Source organism: Cydia splendana, chromosome 15 (genome assembly GCF_910591565.1).
Source record: "Cydia splendana chromosome 15, ilCydSple1.2, whole genome shotgun sequence".
NCBI lineage: Eukaryota > Metazoa > Arthropoda > Insecta > Lepidoptera > Tortricidae > Cydia > Cydia splendana.
Window position 1 is genome coordinate 10,158,978 of NC_085974.1, and position 19,749 is coordinate 10,178,726.

The window sequence follows — 19,749 nt, forward strand, 5'->3', positions numbered from 1 at the left end:
ATAGCAATATCACTTACTCCCTTTAACGCATAAATGCGGCCCCCAGAATGGCCCACGCTGGCCCATTGTGTACCCCTGTACACAATGGGCCAGCGTGGGTCATTCTGGGCCCCTTAGGCCATTTAAGGCCCCTGCCTTAAATGGTTCCCCGCGATACAGAGGGGCTACCGCGAAAACCGTAATTCGCAAATTGCGGGGATTTTTCTCTTTTACTCCAATAAAGGTGTAATTAGAGGGACAGAGAAAAATGCCCGCAATTTGCGAACTTCGATTTTCGCGGTTATAGCCCAGGTCTCACCTAGTGCGGGGGTCCCTGGTAAATATGTATACCATAGTTTATTGGTAAATAAATTATTTTATTTTACTAATTTTATGGCTGCACGCCTATCCATCACCCAACAACGGCACTTTCATCGAGCCAAACACTCAGAATTGCTATCGGACTCCGGGTCGGGGCCGATGTATGTGTGGACCACAGCTGTGCCTCTAGTGGGGCCCCTGTTGATCGCCTTGGCCACCACGGACTCGCCTGCTCCTCGGGCGCCGGCCGCCTATCCCGTCATGCCGCGCTCAACGACATCCTGAGGAGAGCGCTTGTCAGCGCCGACGTCCCTGCGGCTCTGGAGCCCCAGATCGCAAGGGACGACGGCAAACGCCCCGACGGGATGTCGTTGATCCCCTGGCGGATGGGCCGGGTGCTGGTGTAGGACGCCACCTGCGCAGATACGCTGGCGGTGTCCTACATTTTAGCCACCAGCAAACAGGCCGGGGCGGCGGCTGACGTCCGAGAACTCTTCAAGGCGAATAAATATAGTTGTCTCGGCGCATACTACGAATATGTAGCCTTTGGCGTCGAGACACTAGGTCCATGGGGTAGGGGGGCTCGGGGACTCCACAAGGTGCTCAGTAAATTCCTAAGGGAGGCCACAGGTGATCCTCGCGCAGGCAGCTTTCTCGCGCAAAGATTGGCCATAGCAATCCAGCGCGGGAACGCTGCCTGCGTGATGGGTACCCTACCAAGGGCGCAAAATTTTTAGCTTCAGTTATCTTAATTGTAGTTAATTTTAGTTTTATATTCATTTTAGAACACTTATTATTTATAATAAATGAGTTTTTGTATATACCAAGTATCAACATAAGAAATTAATAAAGTTTGTAATAAACTCACAGGTGTTTTATTTTCTAAGATAAAAAAATTGAATGAGTTTAGGACAGTTTTTATCGGTTTAGGAAGTCACTATTATCGATTTTTCGCAGCACTGCTTTCTATCATGTCGGTTATTATCGTTTCGAGAACTCACTATTATCGATTTTTCACAGCACTGCTTTCTATAAACCATAGATAAATATATAGATAATATATTTCTTTATCTGTGCTATAAACAATTTTCTTTATGTTGGTATGAATAGATGCTCATCAGTCATACATCAGTCAAGTCCTGTCAAAACCAACCGTTTGACAAAAACGTACTATGGAGTTCCTTCTCTTAGAACGTAGTGATTATATGCTCTTTGAGTCTATGTTTGTGACATGTCGTTCACTCAGTGAGTAGGCAATAGAATAGAATCTAATTATTTTCGTTTTGAATACCTACTGTTTTCATTTATGTTATTGTGTGTTAACCAGTGTATTTATGTAAGGATACGAATATTCTACATATTATAGTTTAGATTTTGTATAAACTATAAATTTAAGCTATGGATCTCGAAGACAATGCTCTGGGCCTAACCCAGGAGCAAACTGACAAAATTTTGCAGTTTCAAGACCTCACAGGAATTGAAGATATGTCTATATGTAGAGACGTTCTGCAGAGGCAGCAATGGGACTTAGAGGTGAGGTTCATTGCGCTTTTTCTTGCTTGTATGACACTTTTCTGTAGCTATCAAATTCGTATTTATCATTGTTTTTGGGTCACAGCTGACTACATTTTATTGATAGTAAAAAGTTGTCGTCTTTAACTATTTATGTTAAATGCAGCAAAAAGACCTTGTACTGTGATAATTGCAGTTTGTTATTTTTTTCTAACAAAATTTCCTCTTTTAGGTGGCTATTCAAGAACAGCTGAATATACGAGAAGGACGCCCGTCGGTGTTCGCGATAGAGGCGCGAGCGCCGCCCGTAGTGCATGATTACATAGCACAACAAGTTTTCACAGATGAGCCCGCAGAAGGCCCAGGGGGTGTCCGGGGCCTGTTCCGATATGTTGTCAACCTAGTTGTATCAATGTGCTATAGTACAATAACATCAGTATTAAATCTGTTGTTAAGTTTCGTCCGCAATGATGATCGGAGATGTAAGTACTATTATGGGCTACTTATGTACCACAACTATTCCTTGTATATTTTGTACCATTATAGAGTGATTATAAATTAGCATACTGTTCAGTTTCTAAGAAGCATAGTGTTCTCTTCTTCTTTTTAGGGGCTATATAAGGCTCCAAAGCCTGTATCACTGCGACCATTCCTGATCTATTGTGAGGTCTAGTTGCGGGTTTGGATCGAGAGTTGTAGTAGGTTGACTCTTGATCCAAACCCACAACTTCAAACAGCTGCAGGATCCTTTTGGTCTCGAGAGACTTTACCTCCTCCGGGCGCAAAAAGTGTCCGCCCAGGATTAGGTCACGAGTATGCATTAGGCAAGGGCACTCTGAGGATGTGCAAGGGCGTCTCCTCTGCCTCCATACAGAGCCTGCACTGCCCCATGTCACGTTTCCCCATAGTGTGCATGTGCTTATTTAGGCCGCAATGCCCAGTCAGTAAGGGTACCAAGTTGCGCAATTGGTTCCTAGACAGTGCTAAGGCGTTTGAGGATGCCTTTTTGTGTTAAATTATACATATTTTATAATTTTAATTTTATTCTTTTAATAGTTCAGGAATAAATATTTTATCCTCACCATAGAATATTTATTAGTTTTTCATTGTAAATCTGGAATGGATGTTTTAAGTTTAAAAGTTGCAATAAGATTACTTTGTTTAGTTTGAAGTATTTGTGCTGGATATATAGACATTACTTTTGACTTATTATTGAGTTACTATTGACAGCATACATATTTTTATATGGAGTTACATTCTATGGAAATGCTGTATATTTCAATACAATAGAACTGCAGCACTGAATACAGAAGTAATGGAACAAATCAATGCCTTAAGTTTTTTAAATATACTAACCCCCTTATTTATAAACGTTTACAAGCCTCAATTTGTTAATTTATGTTTTATTTGCTTCTTACAAATACATAAATTTTAACATGACAAATAAAGATAAATGATTAATAGCTAATTTAGTCTTGTAACACATTTTTTATGAATAACACCATGATAAGTTAATATTTTTTTACTATCCATAACAGATAGAAAATCATGTACATACTTTTCTTTGTTTCTAGTGGTCACAGACCCCCTCGGTGACATGGTAGGCTTCATCAACAGCTACACATCAAAATACAACCAGCATCCGGTGTTCTACCAGGGCACATATGCTCAGGCGCTCAATGATGCCAAGAAAGAGCTTCTTTTCCTAATAGTTTATCTGCATTCGGATGCAGCTGCTGAAACACAAAACTTCTGCAGGTAAGTTGTATTTACATTTTACCATTAATTTAAATTATGGTAACCAAATTTTTTATTTAGGTTAAACAACAGTTTTAATGTAGCTTGCTGCTTGGTGACATCTTTTCTAGGTCACCCTTTTAAATGATTAAATTATAAGGAAAAAACTCAGTATCATACATTTATGAGGTAATAATATAATCTCTGCAGTTGTAATAAGCCCAAAAACATAATAATCAAATGTCATTCATAAATGGCATTGGCATTTCTCACCCTTCTCATTAATTACTGATATACCAGCATTGCCATCAGACAGCAATTTATATTCTGGTTTGTTATATACAATTATTGTAGTATGAGTGTGTCACTTTCATTTGCTGTTGTGAAAATATATATCTTGAACACAAATATTTTCATGTATGTGGCCACATTGTTCATGCAAATATTCTAAATTAAACCAGTCTAGGTCTCTGGCAGTAAATGAATTAAGAAAGCAATTAAAAATGTAATTGCTTCATTCACCCAATTATTATTCTCAAAGCTGCTCCCTTTGTTACAGAACTACGCTATCAGACCCAGATGTGATATCGTACATAAACACACACGCACTCTTCTGGGGGTGCTCGATCGACACGGCCGAAGGCTGGCGGGTGGCGCAATCGGTCGGCGGGCGGCGCTACCCGCTTCTGTGCGTGGTGTGCGTGCGGGACCACCGCATGACCGTGGTGGCGAGGAGCGAGGGGGCGTGCAGCCCGCAGCAGTTGCTGCAGCGGCTGCAGCGTGTCGTGGCTGATAATGAGCTGCATCTCGTTGCAGCAAGGGCTGACAGGTCAGTCACTGTGTGTAGTGTGTAGTGTGCACTTTTCTTTATAGTGTGTCACAAATCCCTATCATAATTATGTATCGATCTATCACCTACTGTTTTCTATGTGGCTTGCACACTTTCACTTTAAATATTAATTTGTTTTATTAATAATATATCTTTATATTATCTTTCAACCAACGGATAACTGTTATTGGCCTAATACTATGTAATAATACTTTGTAAGTTTTTACGGCTGTTGTTGTCCTGAATAGCTTAGAGCATTTAGTAACTGGAGACGTCATTGCTGTCATTTTCTGTACGAAACAGTCTGCCGATTTTTGCGGGGGAGGGGACGTCAAATGTATTGCTATTTCTACATGATTTGTACGTAACGTACAAATAGTCATGTCAGTCCATACAAAAGTTTGCACAATTGTGCAAGTTTTTCGGCAGAGGGGTAAGCTCTTAAAGGCGCCTCCAGTTATTAAATGCTCCTAGCTGAAGGCCCCCATCCCCTGTAAATCCGCCCCTGCCACCCTCCAACATAGCTTAATTATATTGTTATTTTTTCTTTATCAGGGTTGAACGCGAAGTGACGCAGCGTCTACGAGCGTCACAAGACGAGGCCTACGCGGAGTCGCTAGCCGCCGACCAGGAGAAGGAGCGGCGGCGCGAGGCCGAGCGCTCGGCGCGAGCCCAACGCGAGGCCGAAGAAAACATGCTGCGGGAACAGGAGGTGAATAGGAAGCAAGAGGTATGTAATACGTGGACAATACTATATGTTATAGGTTCTCGCGGGCTTGGTTTCCGCAGCTCGACGTCATATTATTGCGCCTATTTTGCGTGATGGGTGAGTGCCAACCCAACTCTACCAAGAAGCCTAGCAGACCCATGACGTTGCCGACGAGTGGAGTGGACAATACTATTATATGATTTCTTTTTTACATCGTAGTCTGTAAGGGAATGCTATGGTGGAGTTATGACGGTGATATGTTTGATTAATGATTACGATTATTAATAAAAAATCGGTTCAAAACGGATTTGCCGTAAAATTTTCTTTCTGATATTTAATTCCCGATTCCTTAAATAACGTGAAAGTGACATTTATAAATGCCAAAAATGAATGAAAATGAAATGATTTTTTTTTATGGCCACTTCCACGTTCTTCCAATAAACATATTTTCCAAAATAATAAAAGTTAAATACATAAAAAGAAGTGTACGAATAGTTCCTTATGCCCCTCTGGTAGAGTGTTATTACCATCCCGCTAGCGTGGGTGTTTAAGCAATCGAGCCAACCAGCGTAACATGACCGAGTGATGTACTACCCGAGCGTAATTGGAACGCGAGCCTATGCTGGTTAGTCCGAGCAGTCAGCCCATCCGAAGCGCGCCCTAAGCGGTTTTAATAACAACCATGCCCTGTACTTCTTTAGCCTGACTACAAATTATAAATACCTACATATTCCAGCTCTGCGTCGTGTTATAGTAGAACGAAATGAAGTAGCTGTAAATAATAAAACGAAATCAGTTCTGTCGGTAGTGTCGGTTTGTGACTGATTTGTTTGTTCGTTTGTAATTCAATTTACAGTTAATAAGATAAATTAAATCCGGATAATAAGTTAATTTGTACTTAACTAGAATGAGACTCTTCTATTTTAGTTTTTACAGTTATACCGGTAAAACTGTTTTAATATTTTTGATCACTTTTAAAGCAGTTTACTGAATCACTAACTGACACATAATTATTTATTACAGCACTCTACATTTATACTGTTTTTATTAGTATTGAATTCTAACAATATTTTGGTGGTAACTACTGGGAAAAAAAAATTCCACCTTTAACCAACCACCAAGTTTATTTAGTTATTGTTTAGGAATTTTTATTCCCAGTAGTTACCACTGGTAAGAACTTGGGACTAGGAACTAGTGGGAATAACCCGAAAAGTAGGGGTTAGGTTAGGTTTGAACTGCGACCTTTACAGAAACGAAATGCTTCTATAATAGTGGGTTAGGTTAGGTAAGAACTGCGATCCTCACAGAACCGAACTGCTATCAGATAAGTGGGTTAGGTTAGCTTAGAACTGCGACCCTTACAGATAGGAAATGCTACTAAAAAGTGCGTTAGGTTAGGTTTGAACTGCGTAGAACTCCGACACTTACAGAAACGAAATGCTACTGGAAAAGTGGGTTAGGTTAGAACTCCGACCCTTACAGAAACGAAATGCTACTAGAAAAGTGGGTTAGGTTAGGTTTGAACTGCGACCCTTACGGAATCGAAATGCTTCAAGAAAAGTGGGTTAGGTTAGGTTTAAACTGCGACCCTTACAGAAAAGAAATGCTACTAGATAAGTGGGTTAGGTTAGGTTTGAACTGCGACCCATACAGAAAAGAAATGCTACTAGAAAAGTGGGTTAGGTTAGGTTTGAACTGCGACCCTTACAGAAACGAAATGCTACTCGAAAAGTGGGTTAGGTTAGGTTAAAACTGCGACTGTTACAGAAATAAAATGCTACTAGAAAAAGGTGACGAAGTGGATTAATTAATTTAATAGGATAACGATATATGACATATTTGCACATTTTTAATTAAAATGTGGTTACAGTTTTAGTGGTCACTTACTATTTTTGGGTTTACAATGATTATTTTGGAGTCATTTACTTTAATAGGATAGCAAGATTTAAAAATTGGGTTATAATTTTACATTAAAATGGAGTTCTAATTTTGGTGGTCATTTACTATTTTTGGGTTGACAATGATTATTTTGGTGTCATTTTCTTTAATAGGATAGCAAGATGTAAAACTTTGGTTATCATTTCACATTAAAATGGGGTTTGAAATTTGGTAATCATTTACTATTTTTGGGTTAATAATGATTAGTTAGGTGTCATTTCCTTTAATAGGATAGTAAAATGTAATAAAATTGGTAATCATTTCACATTAAAATGGTGTTATAATTTTGGTGATCTTTTATTATTTTAGGGTGGTAATTTTACTAAATCTGGTGATCAGTTAAATAGCAGCCATTTTAAAACAAAACACTTCAAATCACATTAAAAATATATATTTAAATGGCAAAAATGTATACTTAAGTCATGTTTTGTGAAATACAAATAAAAGTTGACAGGTCTCGAGTTCGAATCTTGGTCGAAGCGGTGAATTTTTCTTGGTTCCTTTCATTTAACATTTGCCAAAATGTCTCGTCAGAGATGTATGGTTTTGATCGTTTTATTAAGAATCTGGTGTCGGTTGGCAGGTGTCGGCGGCTCGGGCGGCGCTGGCGGCGCGGCTGCGGCCCGAGCCGGCGCCGGGCGCGCGCGCCGTGGTGCTGCTCATCCGTCTGCCCGGCGGCGAGCGCCTCACCCGCCGCTTCACCACAGACACCACCACACAGGTAATCATAACCCATATAACCATTCCAGTCGCAGAATCACAAAGTGGTAACTAAATGTCAGATGTGTCGTAACAGAGTCCACACAATGTGTCTAGAATTGTTTCGAAACAAAGTGTCGTCGCCGTGTCTACACTTTTCCGTAACAAGGTGTCGACACATTTGTGTGCACTTTGCGTGCGGTTTGCGACTAAATCTGACAGCAAATTTGTGACAGCAAATGTCAATATAAAATACCTCTTGAAAACCAAGGTTTGTCAAACTACTATTAGTGTCTCGTGTGCTCGTAATTCTAGTAAGTCATCATGGGCAATGCAAATGATAATAATCGACCGAAACCATATAAACACCCAACACCCGTCAACCTTTTACAGAAAAGTTTTTAAAGAAATTCAATAAGCTACTTAGGTCAGGCAACGAATGCTCCAAAAGTTGTAGAGGGAAATGCTCGGAACACAATTTTTGACTCCGTAACTCGGTTTGACAAGTTAGGAGGTGAACATATCAAAAGTCCCCGGCCGTAGCCCTTGAGCGGGGGGGGGAGAGAGGGGGCTTTGAAGGTCCCATTTTCCCGTTTTTCGATTATATCTCGGAAACTATGCATCTCAGCGACATGGCCACTTATACAAAATGAAAGTTAATTTAATTTGTTACAAGTTTATTCAATCAATTTTTTCGATATGTTGAATAGTTTTTGAGATATCCGCTCTTGAAAGTTTATTTAGGGCTCTCAATTTTATCTTGATATATCTATATCAGTGAAGGTGCTAGGCCGTGTTTGGTATCGTTTTCGTATAAATCTGGGGTGCTGAATCCATTTAAGATATCACATTGACACCATTCCACAAAATAAAAATAAATCTTTTTAGGGTTCCGTACCTCAAAAGGAAAAAACGGAACCCTTATAGGATCACTCGTGCGTCTGTATGTATGTCCGTCTGAATACACAAAATAGTTCTTTACCTATAGATGTCAGGAAAACCTATTAGAAATGTGCAGTCAAACGCGAGTCGGACTTAATGTACGGAACCCTTAATACGCGAGTCCGACTCGCACTTGGCCGGTTTTTTTGAAACTCTTCTTGACGCTTAACCGCTGAACCGATTTCGTTGAAATTTGGTATAGAAATAGTTTGCGTCCCGGAACAGGACATAGGATAGATCTTATAACCAAAATCATCTGTTGAAGGTGTGAAAAGTGCCGTGGAAATTTGTACGGGAAATCAATAACCGCTGAACCGATTTATATGAAATTTGGGATGGTCTACATCTTTGATTTAGTTAAAAATGATGAAAAAACATGACTTCAAACCTAAACTTAAACAGTATTAACTTCAAGAAGTCAATTCTGAATTCCCCCCTACACCTCATTTCACACCTTTAAAGGATGATTTTTGAGATAACTTATTATATCCTGTCTCGGGACTCAAAATATATGTGTACCAAATTTAAATTAAAACTGTTCAGCAGTTTAAGCGTGAAGAGGAGTTTAAAAGAAAGTATTTTAATAAGTTTATATGTTTTTACTTCGGAATGGTGTCAATGTGATACCTTAACTAAATTTGGTACTGCGAATTTATACGAAAACGATACCAAACATGGCCTCGTAGCTTTACTGTTGTAGAAGTCAAAATAAAATTGAGAGCCCTAAATTCTTAAAACTTGTGTAGAAGGAAAAGGTAAAATAAAAGTCTTCGGCAGGAATATAAGACACAAATATATTTTTTTTTGCGTTACAATTTCATTCATCAAATATAAACATACCTTGATTATACTATTCTAGTGAGATCCTCATAGATAAACAAAAACATTTACTTAAAAAATTACAAGGTCGAAATGTCACGGAACTTGTGAGAGTAATATGTGAAAAATATAAACTTTTATGACAAAAAAAATCTGGACACAATTTAAGAATCACCCAATTGCGTCGAGGAATCATCTGTATTTTTGCTTGTTTCATTACCTCCTCGTTTCTTTTTTGTCCTTTGTATTCTGTAGCAATTTGTTAGATCTGAAAATAAAGATAACTTGCGTCGTCACGGATGTCGATTTATAGGTTTTAGGGAGTGCAGAATTCGAAAACGATGATCATTTTATAATCCAAGATGGCGGCTACGTATTTTGTCATAAAAGTGGAATCCAAAATAGTCATCATTTTCGAAATCTGCGCCCCCTAAAACCTATAAAACGATATCCATGACGACTTTTATGACATAGTGCATTGCCGCCATTATGAAATTGAAAATGTTATCATTTTCGAAATCTGCGCCCCCTAAAACCTATAAAACGACATCCACGACGACTTTTATGACAGTGCATGGCCGCCATCTTGGAATCCAAAATAGTCATCATTTTCGAAATATGCGCCCCCTAAAACCTATAAAACGATATCCATGACGACTTTTATGACATAGTGCATTGCCGCCATTTTTAAATTGAAAATGTTATCATTTTCGAAATCTGCGCCCCCCAAAACCTATAAAACGACACCCATGACGACTTTTATGACATAGTGCATGGCCGCCATTTTGGAATCCAAAATGGTTATCATTTTCTAAATCTGCGCCCCCCAAAACCAATAAAACGACACCCATGACGACTTTTATGACATAGTGCATGGCCGCCATTTTGGATTTCAAAATGGTCATCATTTTCTAAATCGGGGCCCCCTAAAACCTATAAAACGACATCCATGACTTCTTTTATGACATAGTGCATGGCCGCCATCTTGGAATCCAAAATGGTCATCATTTTCGAAATCTGCGCCCCCTAAAACCTGTAAAACGACACCCATGACGACTTTTATGGCATAGTGCATGGCCGCCATTTTGGAATCCAAAATGGTTATCATTTTCTAAATCTGCGCCCCCCAAAACCTATAAAACGACACCCATGACGACTTTTATGACATAGTGCATGGCCGCCATTTTGGATTTCAAAATGGTCATCATTTTCTAAATCGGGGCCCCCTAAAACCTATAAAACGACATCCATGACGACTTTTATGACATAGTGCATGGCCGCCATCTTGGAATCCAAAATGGTCATCATTTTCGAAATCTGCGCCCCCTAAAACCTATAAAACGACACCCATGACGACTTTTATGGCATAGTGCATGGCCGCCATTTTGGATTCCAAAATGGTCATCATTTTCAAAATTGGGGCCCCCTAAAACGTATAAAACGACATCCATGACGACTTTTATGACACAGTGCATGGCCGCCATTTCGGATTCCAAAATGGTCATTATTTTCGAAATCGCCACTCCCTAAAACCTATATATCGACACCCATCTCGACTTTTATGACAAAGTGTTTTGCTACCATCTGCATGCAAGACATTTCTATTATTTTTACGTACAAAAATGGCCCCCTGTCAACTTTCAATCGAGATTTAATCGATAATTTATTCGATTAATATTCAGATTAATTCAATTTCAATCTATGTTAGGTCGACTAAACTAATCGCGATTAAAATTTGAGAATTAACTTTTTTTATTCCATTAATTAGTCGAATAAACAGTTAATCGATTAATGCCCATCTCTGACCACGGCATTTTTACACTTTGAGAATATCTGAAAACAAATCAACACAAGGAGCCATTTTGCAAATCCAGTAACATACCAGTAACTTTGTTATTACTTTTGACAGCGCGTGTCATGTGTCAACACAGAGTCGACACAAAGTCGAAACATTGCAACTACTTTGTGACTGCAATATTTCTCAGCCTTAAACCATATTTATACATCATAATTAACAAGTTTCGTAGTATGTAAAGCGTTATTTCTGTTATTTAAGTATAGTATACGCATCGAAGTACTAAAAATGCTTCAAATAATATAGTTATGAACACAGGCACTGAGAAGTAAACAATTTCATTTCCGGCTAAACTAAAACAATGTGGTGGCGCGTTGATTATATTACACTTAGTTTATCAAATCACTCGAGCAGTTTAATTCCCCATAATAATTTAAGTCCTATTGTAATATAAATGCAAACAATATATAATTACGTCTTGTAATCCGTTTTAGAGATGGCGTATTAATGTCACTTATTTTTATTTAAGTATTTTTCCATCTGACAGTTTCCATTTGACAGGAACAAAATGAACGAATGAACGAATGATTTTGGCATAAAGTAGTCGCAAACCCGAAACAATGTGTGCACACGGCGACCACACTTTATGTCACTTTGTGTCATGTGTCGACCCTTCCCCATTTCTGGTAACTGTGTCGACACGGCGACGACTCTGCGACTGGAATTGTGACCGAAACAGACGGTGTCGACACAAGATGTGTCAACACCGCGTCGTAACGGCGACTGGAAATGGTTGTATGGGAAATTAAGGACATGCCTACAGTTAGCAGTAGAAATAGTTGAGCGACCGATATTCTAACATCGAAAAGATTTCGATCGGCGACGAGGGAACAAAAAAGTAGCGTTTTTCCATATTGTATGAGTATCAATCTTATAAGTTAGGAGGGGGGGGCTGGCCGGTCGGTCGAGGCCTTTTACAGATGACGCCAGTATAGGTTTCCCTGTCAATCCTATCATTACCCTTTTGCTATATCCCGTATAACAAAGCTATAAACGGGGGAAGCCTATGCTGGCGTCGTCTATGAAAACCTTTCTGTTAGCATAATATGTAGTATGATCGGACTTTAAAGCTTAATTTTCTAACTTTATCCTTTTACACATGTTAAAATCTTCCACTTCTTAAAGCTTGTATGATGAAAATCTTAGAGAAATATATCCAAAATGTTGACATTTGTATGTCCACAAAAAAGACGCCAGTTATTCCGAATGTCTTTGACCCTGTTAACATTCTTAATTTTACTTGTTTCAGGACTTATACGACTTTGTCTTCAGCCACCCACAGTCCCCAGAAGAGTTTGAGATTACGACGAACTTCCCAAAGCGTACCATACCCAAGGGCCTCTCCAACCTCACCGAGGTCGGCCTCAAAGACAGGGATGTCCTGTTCGTCACCGACATGAACGCTTAACCAGTGAGTTATGTGATCTTAGAACTGAGCAATGTAGTGAGAGTATTGACTTAATACTTTATTTAATATTTGTGAATGTGTATTTAAATCCTTTGAGTCTTTATACGTTCGACGTTTATTCCATCCAAATTGAGTTGAACAGAATAACCATCTGAATATTTTCAATTTTGAGGGCTTAAATGGTTTTGGTACATATTTGGTTATCTGCATGACACTGGCGTTTATTGCCCTTTGTATTGCATCAATATCGGCCAGGGTGGTAGAAAATTTAAACCACTCAACGCGTTCTCACATGAAGTGTAAAATACCTTCTCGAATCCATTCAATATACAATTATACAGTTATCTGGTATCTGTTTGAATACCACAGACAGATAACGCGAATGCAAGCATGTGCGCAATTTGGAACACACCCATGTGATATTGAGGGCATATACGCGAACGTGCTTGCACTATTGAAATTGTTTTTTAAACATAATTAGGGTTAATTGACCAAAAGATATGGGTTCACTTTGTTATCCACAAAATAGGCGCAGTTCCTCTGTCGAATGTGTATATCATTGTTATGAATCGGTTTATAATAACTAATCGATACTTTTACTCAACTGTAAAATTCACAATACGTTGAAAATACGTGAGCTTAGCGAGCGGTAAGTTGTTTTCGCATGAAATCTAAGGTGCTCAGGGTGTGAGTGAACCTTTGTCAGAAAAAAAAAACGACACTTTTGGAGTTCTTTAGTGAATCCGAGAGAGGTTTCAATGAAATTCGCCATGTAACAATAACTCATCTCAGAAAGGCACCAATAATTCATTCCTGATTTCACGGAGTTGAACTTTTGTTAATCCGTAATGTTAACACGAATACTGGCTTTATATTAATTGGTAAATTCCAAATTATTTATTTGTTAAACATATGTAGGTATTAAGCACCTGCCCTTTAATAACGATCGCCTTAAACCTAATATGATCGGAAAGTTGTAAAAAAATCAATACATTCATTCATATGAATTCTGAATATTGTTAAACTAGGAAATGTGGTAATTGTTCAATACCAAAATATCATTTTTGGTCACAATTTTAGTCTTTAAAATAATGCATATAGGAATTAGATGTAAAATATGTAGGTAAAGAAACTACGGTCGTAAAGAATGGCGGAAGCAGCAAAAAAAGAAATCATAATTAAAAAGACATTTAAAATTATTATTTTTTGGATTTCAACACTTCTATGATTTTTTTTTTGTGATTTCGTACTTAATAAACGAATGTTTATTTCCATTTGTAATAATGTTAATCTTCCTCTCACTGGGCACATATTATTATTATTAACCTTCGAAAGTTCAAAAAATATTAGTTAACTAACTGCTAAAAGGTTAATATTAGTGCATGCACTTTGAAATGTGATATATCTGTAAAGTGAGTTTGATATTCATAAAATATTCAAATATATGTCCAAAATTAAATTCAACTCTTTCCTATGGTTGTATAGTGTCAATTGTTATGTTGTTTGTTTTTGTTTTGATATATAGCGGACTTGTTTTGTTCAATTTTTATTCCAGCAAAGAAAGATGCATAATAAAAAATATCGGATGTTAAATTTAAGTTGTCTTTACCGAAATAGATTTGTTTTATATCTGTATGTTGATATTATTTATTGTGAACCTACTCTAAGTGGTCAATGTAGAGGTAAACTTATGTTATAAGATAGCACAATTTTATATGACGATTCTAAATTACCGTTTATAATTATCCGCGGCTTCCCCCAATGATATTTTTCATTTGTTTTAATGGTACGTTAGGAAGTAGGTGCATCTCATTTCACAAAAAATCATACTTTCATCTCTCATTAGCCAGTGCTATGGAATAATATCTTTAAGCCCGGCGCCCGTTAACGGTAAGGCATGGCACGTCTCTGTAGCTTTGGCATGCCTAAGGATGCCTTAGCACTTTCCGGGTGCGGCTAAGGTGCAGTACGCCTTTGCCGATAGTGGGCGCCGGGCCTAAGTAGAGCTATTTTGATTATATTCAAAACCATTTATTCACTAATAGAACTTTCACTAAACTGGATTTACTGAAAACATATTTTGACCTCGGTTTTAAAAATTTACTAATGCAATAGTCAACTTTTGATTTAAAGTATCGACAGATATGGTCTAAGAGCTAGCCACGGCAACAGGTATGCAATTTATAGAGCAACGAAATCCCTCTAGTTAGTATGCCATACTATCATTATTAATTAATCCGGGCGCCTGGCAGCTGTTTAGCGGTGGGTGTGGGAGTGGATGAGCAACAAAGTGGTTGTAAAATCAATTGAAGGTGTGCAATTTATAGACCTCTGTGTTTGGTGTGATATAATAGCTAATTATATATTTAATTCAAATATAACAATACCAGGCGTTTTATTTGGGGGAAAAGTAGTGCCAGGTGATGAAAATACACAATCACTTGTGCGCCTGCAGGAAAATCACGCCTAGGTAAGTGTTAGGAAAAAGTAGAAGACATACAGACAGTGCAATTTGCTCGTCATCTTCCTGCAGGCGCACAAGTGATTGTGTATTTTCATCACCTGGCACTACTTTTCCCCCAAATAAAACGCCTGGCATTGTTATATTTGAATTAAATACATAATTAGCTATTATATCACACCAAACTAAGAGCTCTATAAATTGCACACCTTCAATTGATTTTACAACCCCTTTGTTGCCCATCCACTCCCGCACCCACCGCTGAACAGCTGCCAGGCGCCCGAATTAATTAATAATGATAGTATGGCACACTAACTAGAGGGATTTCGTTGCTCTATAAATTGCACACCTACTTCCGTGGCTACCTCTCCGGCTAATATAACAACTAACACCCGGTTCCTATGTGTGATGCGCCTTATTTATATATTTCATACCACTGCATTTTCGTTCCAGCTTTTGCTTATACATACATTATGTATATGTATTTATAAATACATTGTGTATACATATTTGTCAGATCTACTTTAAGTAGGTGACCCGTGAGAGTGGTTCGAGTGTGGTGTAACGGACAGTGGCTGGGCCTGCATTTACGAAAACGGACTTTGTAATATAGTTTATTGTTTGGTTGTATAATAATTATGTTCCTTCCATAAATTGTGTTTTATTCTAATTTACACATCCTAAATTCCCGAAAGAACATTACGTAAGTCATCGACGTATACCTATCTCAGGACGGGCCTTAACGGGCACTAGTTCAGCGGTGTCACTCACGAATTTGAGTCAATCGTGCAGTCTAACGCAACGCAACTAGTTGCGCTATCGACCAATCGCGTGCGTGATGCAAACTCATAACCAATCGCGTTGTAGCGGTGTCACACCGCTGTACTGGCCCCATTCTCATTGCCCGTAAGGCCAGTCCTGAGATATACGTTAATGACGTAAGTACGATCTGTTGATAGTACCACAGAAGAAATAATAGTACTACCGTACAGAAAGGACACTTCCTACAAACCCGAAGTTTGACAGCGGTTCAGGGTCGAATCATGCTATCCCTTTCTAATATATGGCACTATCCCTTTCGGCAATTTAGGGTTGTCAACATTCAAGTGATTATCTTATCTGTGGTCGTGCACGCAAAAGGAAGTCAAGTGGTGCCAACCAACCCTAATAATTGCTCGGAGCAATGCTGAGCCGAACCAAAAGCCGAACGGAGCCGAATTCGACCGAAGTCAGGAGTGTCTCCCCACTGATAGTACGTTAGACAAGAGCACGCAAGTGACCGAATAATAGGATATGATTTGATAGGCCTTTCTATTGGACTTAAGGCTAATTAACAGTATGACGGATTTCTACCGCTACTGTAGGTGTATGAGGCGATAAGAAAGCATAAAATAAAAGAAACAATATTGACGACGCGTCATTTATTCAAAAATAGTTAAATTATCAACACACCATAAAGCTATAACGAAAACATTACACCTGGAATGTAGGCACTTTAATAATTACAATTATTCAAATTTTACCCTCTATAAAAGACAATAATTATATGCAGTTACGAATGTCGCTCACACTGCACATGTCATATAATATGCTCTGGTAGAAGTGCTAATTCTCAAAAATGTTGTACATTTCGATCACATCTTAGATTTCTATAAAAATTGGTACCTATGCTGGTAAAGTACATGAAGCTGAACAATTTGCACCATATTTCCCAAAATGTCCCAGAAAGTAATTATAAAACTTTCCTGTTTTGTTACCAGATTTCCATACAAATTTGGTAACAAAAAAGGAATGTTTCTTAGAAACTTTCTGGGACATTTTGGGAAATGTGGTGGAAGTTGTTCAGCTTCGTATACTCTACCAGCATACTAGTTTTTATAAAAATCTAAGATGTGATCGAAAAGTACAAACTTTTTGAGAATTGCTCAGAAACTATGTATTCCACTATGTTCGGAAATGTGTTATATGGGCTATGCACATGTGTGACGTGTGACCGCCATTACAGAAGAAAGAAGTTGATCAAGTTTGAATTACACATGTTAAAAACATTAAACTGCTATCTATTTAGAATTCTTTGTACCTATTTACGTTCAAATGGACTGAAATCAGCTAGTATCAGACCACTCTAAAACATGTAAAATTGGTGTTGTGGTGTTCTGCTCAGTGGTGTTTTCGCCTATTATTAGTATATTTCTTATTCAATGTTATCACACTACAGAAACTATCGTCTGCTATTGCTACCCATACCTCACAAAAAGAAGCTGTTCTATGGTACTTATACAAAATACCGTTAAATAAATCCAAATATGATATGTCCTAATACCGTGGTGTTGTAGTTTTTATACATGATTATATGTACTGAAATATGTTATGATTTAAAATGTGAAGGTTACATTGAAAAATATAGATTGTACATGTCGTATTACCGATCCTCAATAATTGTCTTTTCTTTAAAAACTTATTTAATCTTACAACTCATTCGATTCAAAAATCGGCTGCAGTTCTTGTCTTTTTAATATTTTTATTATAGAGATTAACCTATAACACAGATACTTGACTGAACTGGCCAAGAAAATATTATCTACACAGCATTTCACTTTTATCACATTTGATTTACAAACTAATCCAACTTTGTAGTATATACATTGGTGTTTTGGCCATGTTTTTGTAAAATTAATAAATTTACCTGTAGAGAAAAATATATTATGTATGTAGAGTAATTTGTAAGTAGGTAACTGTACATAGTTGGCTTCTGAAAATGCCAATAAAATACACAATAAAACTTTTCACCTACGACAGTGCTGGGACGGGCCGTTTGGGACATCTAAGCTAAGGCTATTAAGAAATGTGAATAGTAACATTAAATATTTTTCACAGTTAACAAAACCTTTATAAACATCGGATCCAACTCTTACGAGGAATATTTGAACTCAAAGCTGATTTTTGCAGAAAATAAACCCCGTGGCTTTGACTACCCCAGTCACGCTACCGTAGCGTTTGAGAATGTTAACTTTTTTACGTGGAAAGAGAAAAAAATAATAGCCCTACATATGCAACTTCTATTCAGGTGTCTATATTACACTCCTTTTCTGAATATATTTCATATATTATGTATAGTTAAATGGCTTATCTACCTGTACTTAGATCACTTTTTAAATTGGATACTTCTCTTTAAAATACTTGTATTGCTGTTTTAAATACTTAATGGACATAGGTACATGAAATTACAATTTCAATTTATATCACTACTTTTACCGTAAAATTCTATTTTACATTTTGTGCATAATTTTATTACATCTGTTTGTAAATGTTTTTGGATAAGTACTCGGCAAATCTGTAACCATTACATCGCAACGTATTATGTACTATTACAATTTTCGAATATGTATTATGTACCTACTTAGGTATACAATTTCTAACTCAACCAGCGTGTCTATGTCTAATGTCTATTTTCAAATATTATTGGTTACCTTAAAGTATTTATTAATTGTAAACTTAGAAGGCTTAGAAAGTGTAAAATCAATCTAATCAATCAATTTAATTAGAATTTAATTGGGATGCCTGATTACCTGCATTATAAATTATGTAATCGAAAAATACGCTGCGATGTAAATTAATAACCTTCAAAATTTCATTATGAACCTTAAATAAATACACAAACAGTCGTATTTACATGAGCTCGATTTGACACCTTTGATTTACAAATTCAAATTACCTATACATTATCCCATGAACGCGTGTATACATGAATCTTTCATGTCGAGTTTCTTCAGTAAGTCTATGGCGGTGTGCGTGAACTCGGTGGGACCGCAGACGCAGGCGAAGTGCGTGCACTGGTCTCTGCACTTGATTGACTCCTTGCCTATGACTTGTGTGAGGAGGTTGGTCGTCACTCGGCCTTTGTGCCCGGACCACGACGGACCGGCGTCTGACAATACGTGGGTGACGGAGAACCTGAAATAGGTAAATATTGCGTTGCTTTATTTTAAAGGTACGGAATTCCTAAATTACAAAGACGAGAATTACGAGTACGAACACAAAGACATGCAAGCAAGAGAGGCGACGCGAGGTCGTTTTATATCCTCATAAGGCTCACGTGAGGTCCTACCTATATGTACTTAGTAAGTACTGATTAAGTTCGATGAAATTTAATTCATATTCAGTCGGAATAAAATTGAATTTGTTTTATTTCGTTGGCCTTACGTTTGTGCCTAAGCCGTATTATCCCCGTTTCCACCGGGTTAACAAAGTGCGATTTATAAAAATACGAATAACGAAAATCTTAAAATTGAGTTGAAACAAAAGGTTTCATGCTAATAACAGAGTATTATGAACACTGTTTTGCATTCAAATCTGTACCAAGCTTACGAGATGCACGAACATTTATTTTTTCCCAAGCTTGTAATACATTTCTCACCTGTCATCTTCCCTAGCGATTTCTTTGAAATTATTCCGGAACAGGATATCCTCCTCCGTTTTGTTAAAGAATAACAAATGAATGCGTTCACTGAAAAATAAAATTATACAACGATAAAATTGC

At 37.7% G+C, this 19,749-nt stretch overlaps 2 protein-coding genes across 4 annotated transcripts in view; one reads left to right on the forward strand and one right to left on the reverse strand.

Annotated features, from left to right (window-relative positions):
- The first annotated feature begins 1,534 nt into the window (after positions 1–1,534).
- LOC134797597 (FAS-associated factor 2) lies at positions 1,535–15,863 on the forward strand. Of its 2 annotated transcripts, XM_063769886.1 has the most exons (7): positions 1,535–1,833; positions 2,045–2,294; positions 3,387–3,570; positions 4,109–4,378; positions 4,934–5,108; positions 7,609–7,746; positions 12,590–15,863. In XM_063769886.1, the coding sequence occupies exons 1-7, from the start codon at positions 1,699–1,701 to the stop codon at positions 12,746–12,748; spliced, it is 1,311 nt and encodes a 436-aa protein (XP_063625956.1). In that variant the 5' UTR covers positions 1,535–1,698; the 3' UTR covers positions 12,749–15,863. The 2 variants fall into 2 exon arrangements, with proteins under 2 accessions (XP_063625956.1, XP_063625957.1); XM_063769887.1 differs by lacking the exon at positions 7,609–7,746.
- A 1,179-nt stretch (positions 15,864–17,042) lies between these two features.
- LOC134797606 (cytochrome b5 reductase 4) overlaps positions 17,043–19,749 on the reverse strand; it is a 77,327-nt gene continuing 74,620 nt past the window's right edge. For both annotated transcript variants that reach the window (XM_063769918.1, XM_063769919.1), the window contains exons 8-9: positions 19,627–19,716; positions 17,043–19,163 (exon numbers count right to left, since the gene is read on the reverse strand). In XM_063769918.1, the coding sequence (XP_063625988.1) occupies positions 18,932–19,163; positions 19,627–19,716 (322 nt within the window). In that variant the 3' untranslated portion in view covers positions 17,043–18,931. The remainder of the gene's footprint in view (positions 19,164–19,626; positions 19,717–19,749) is intronic.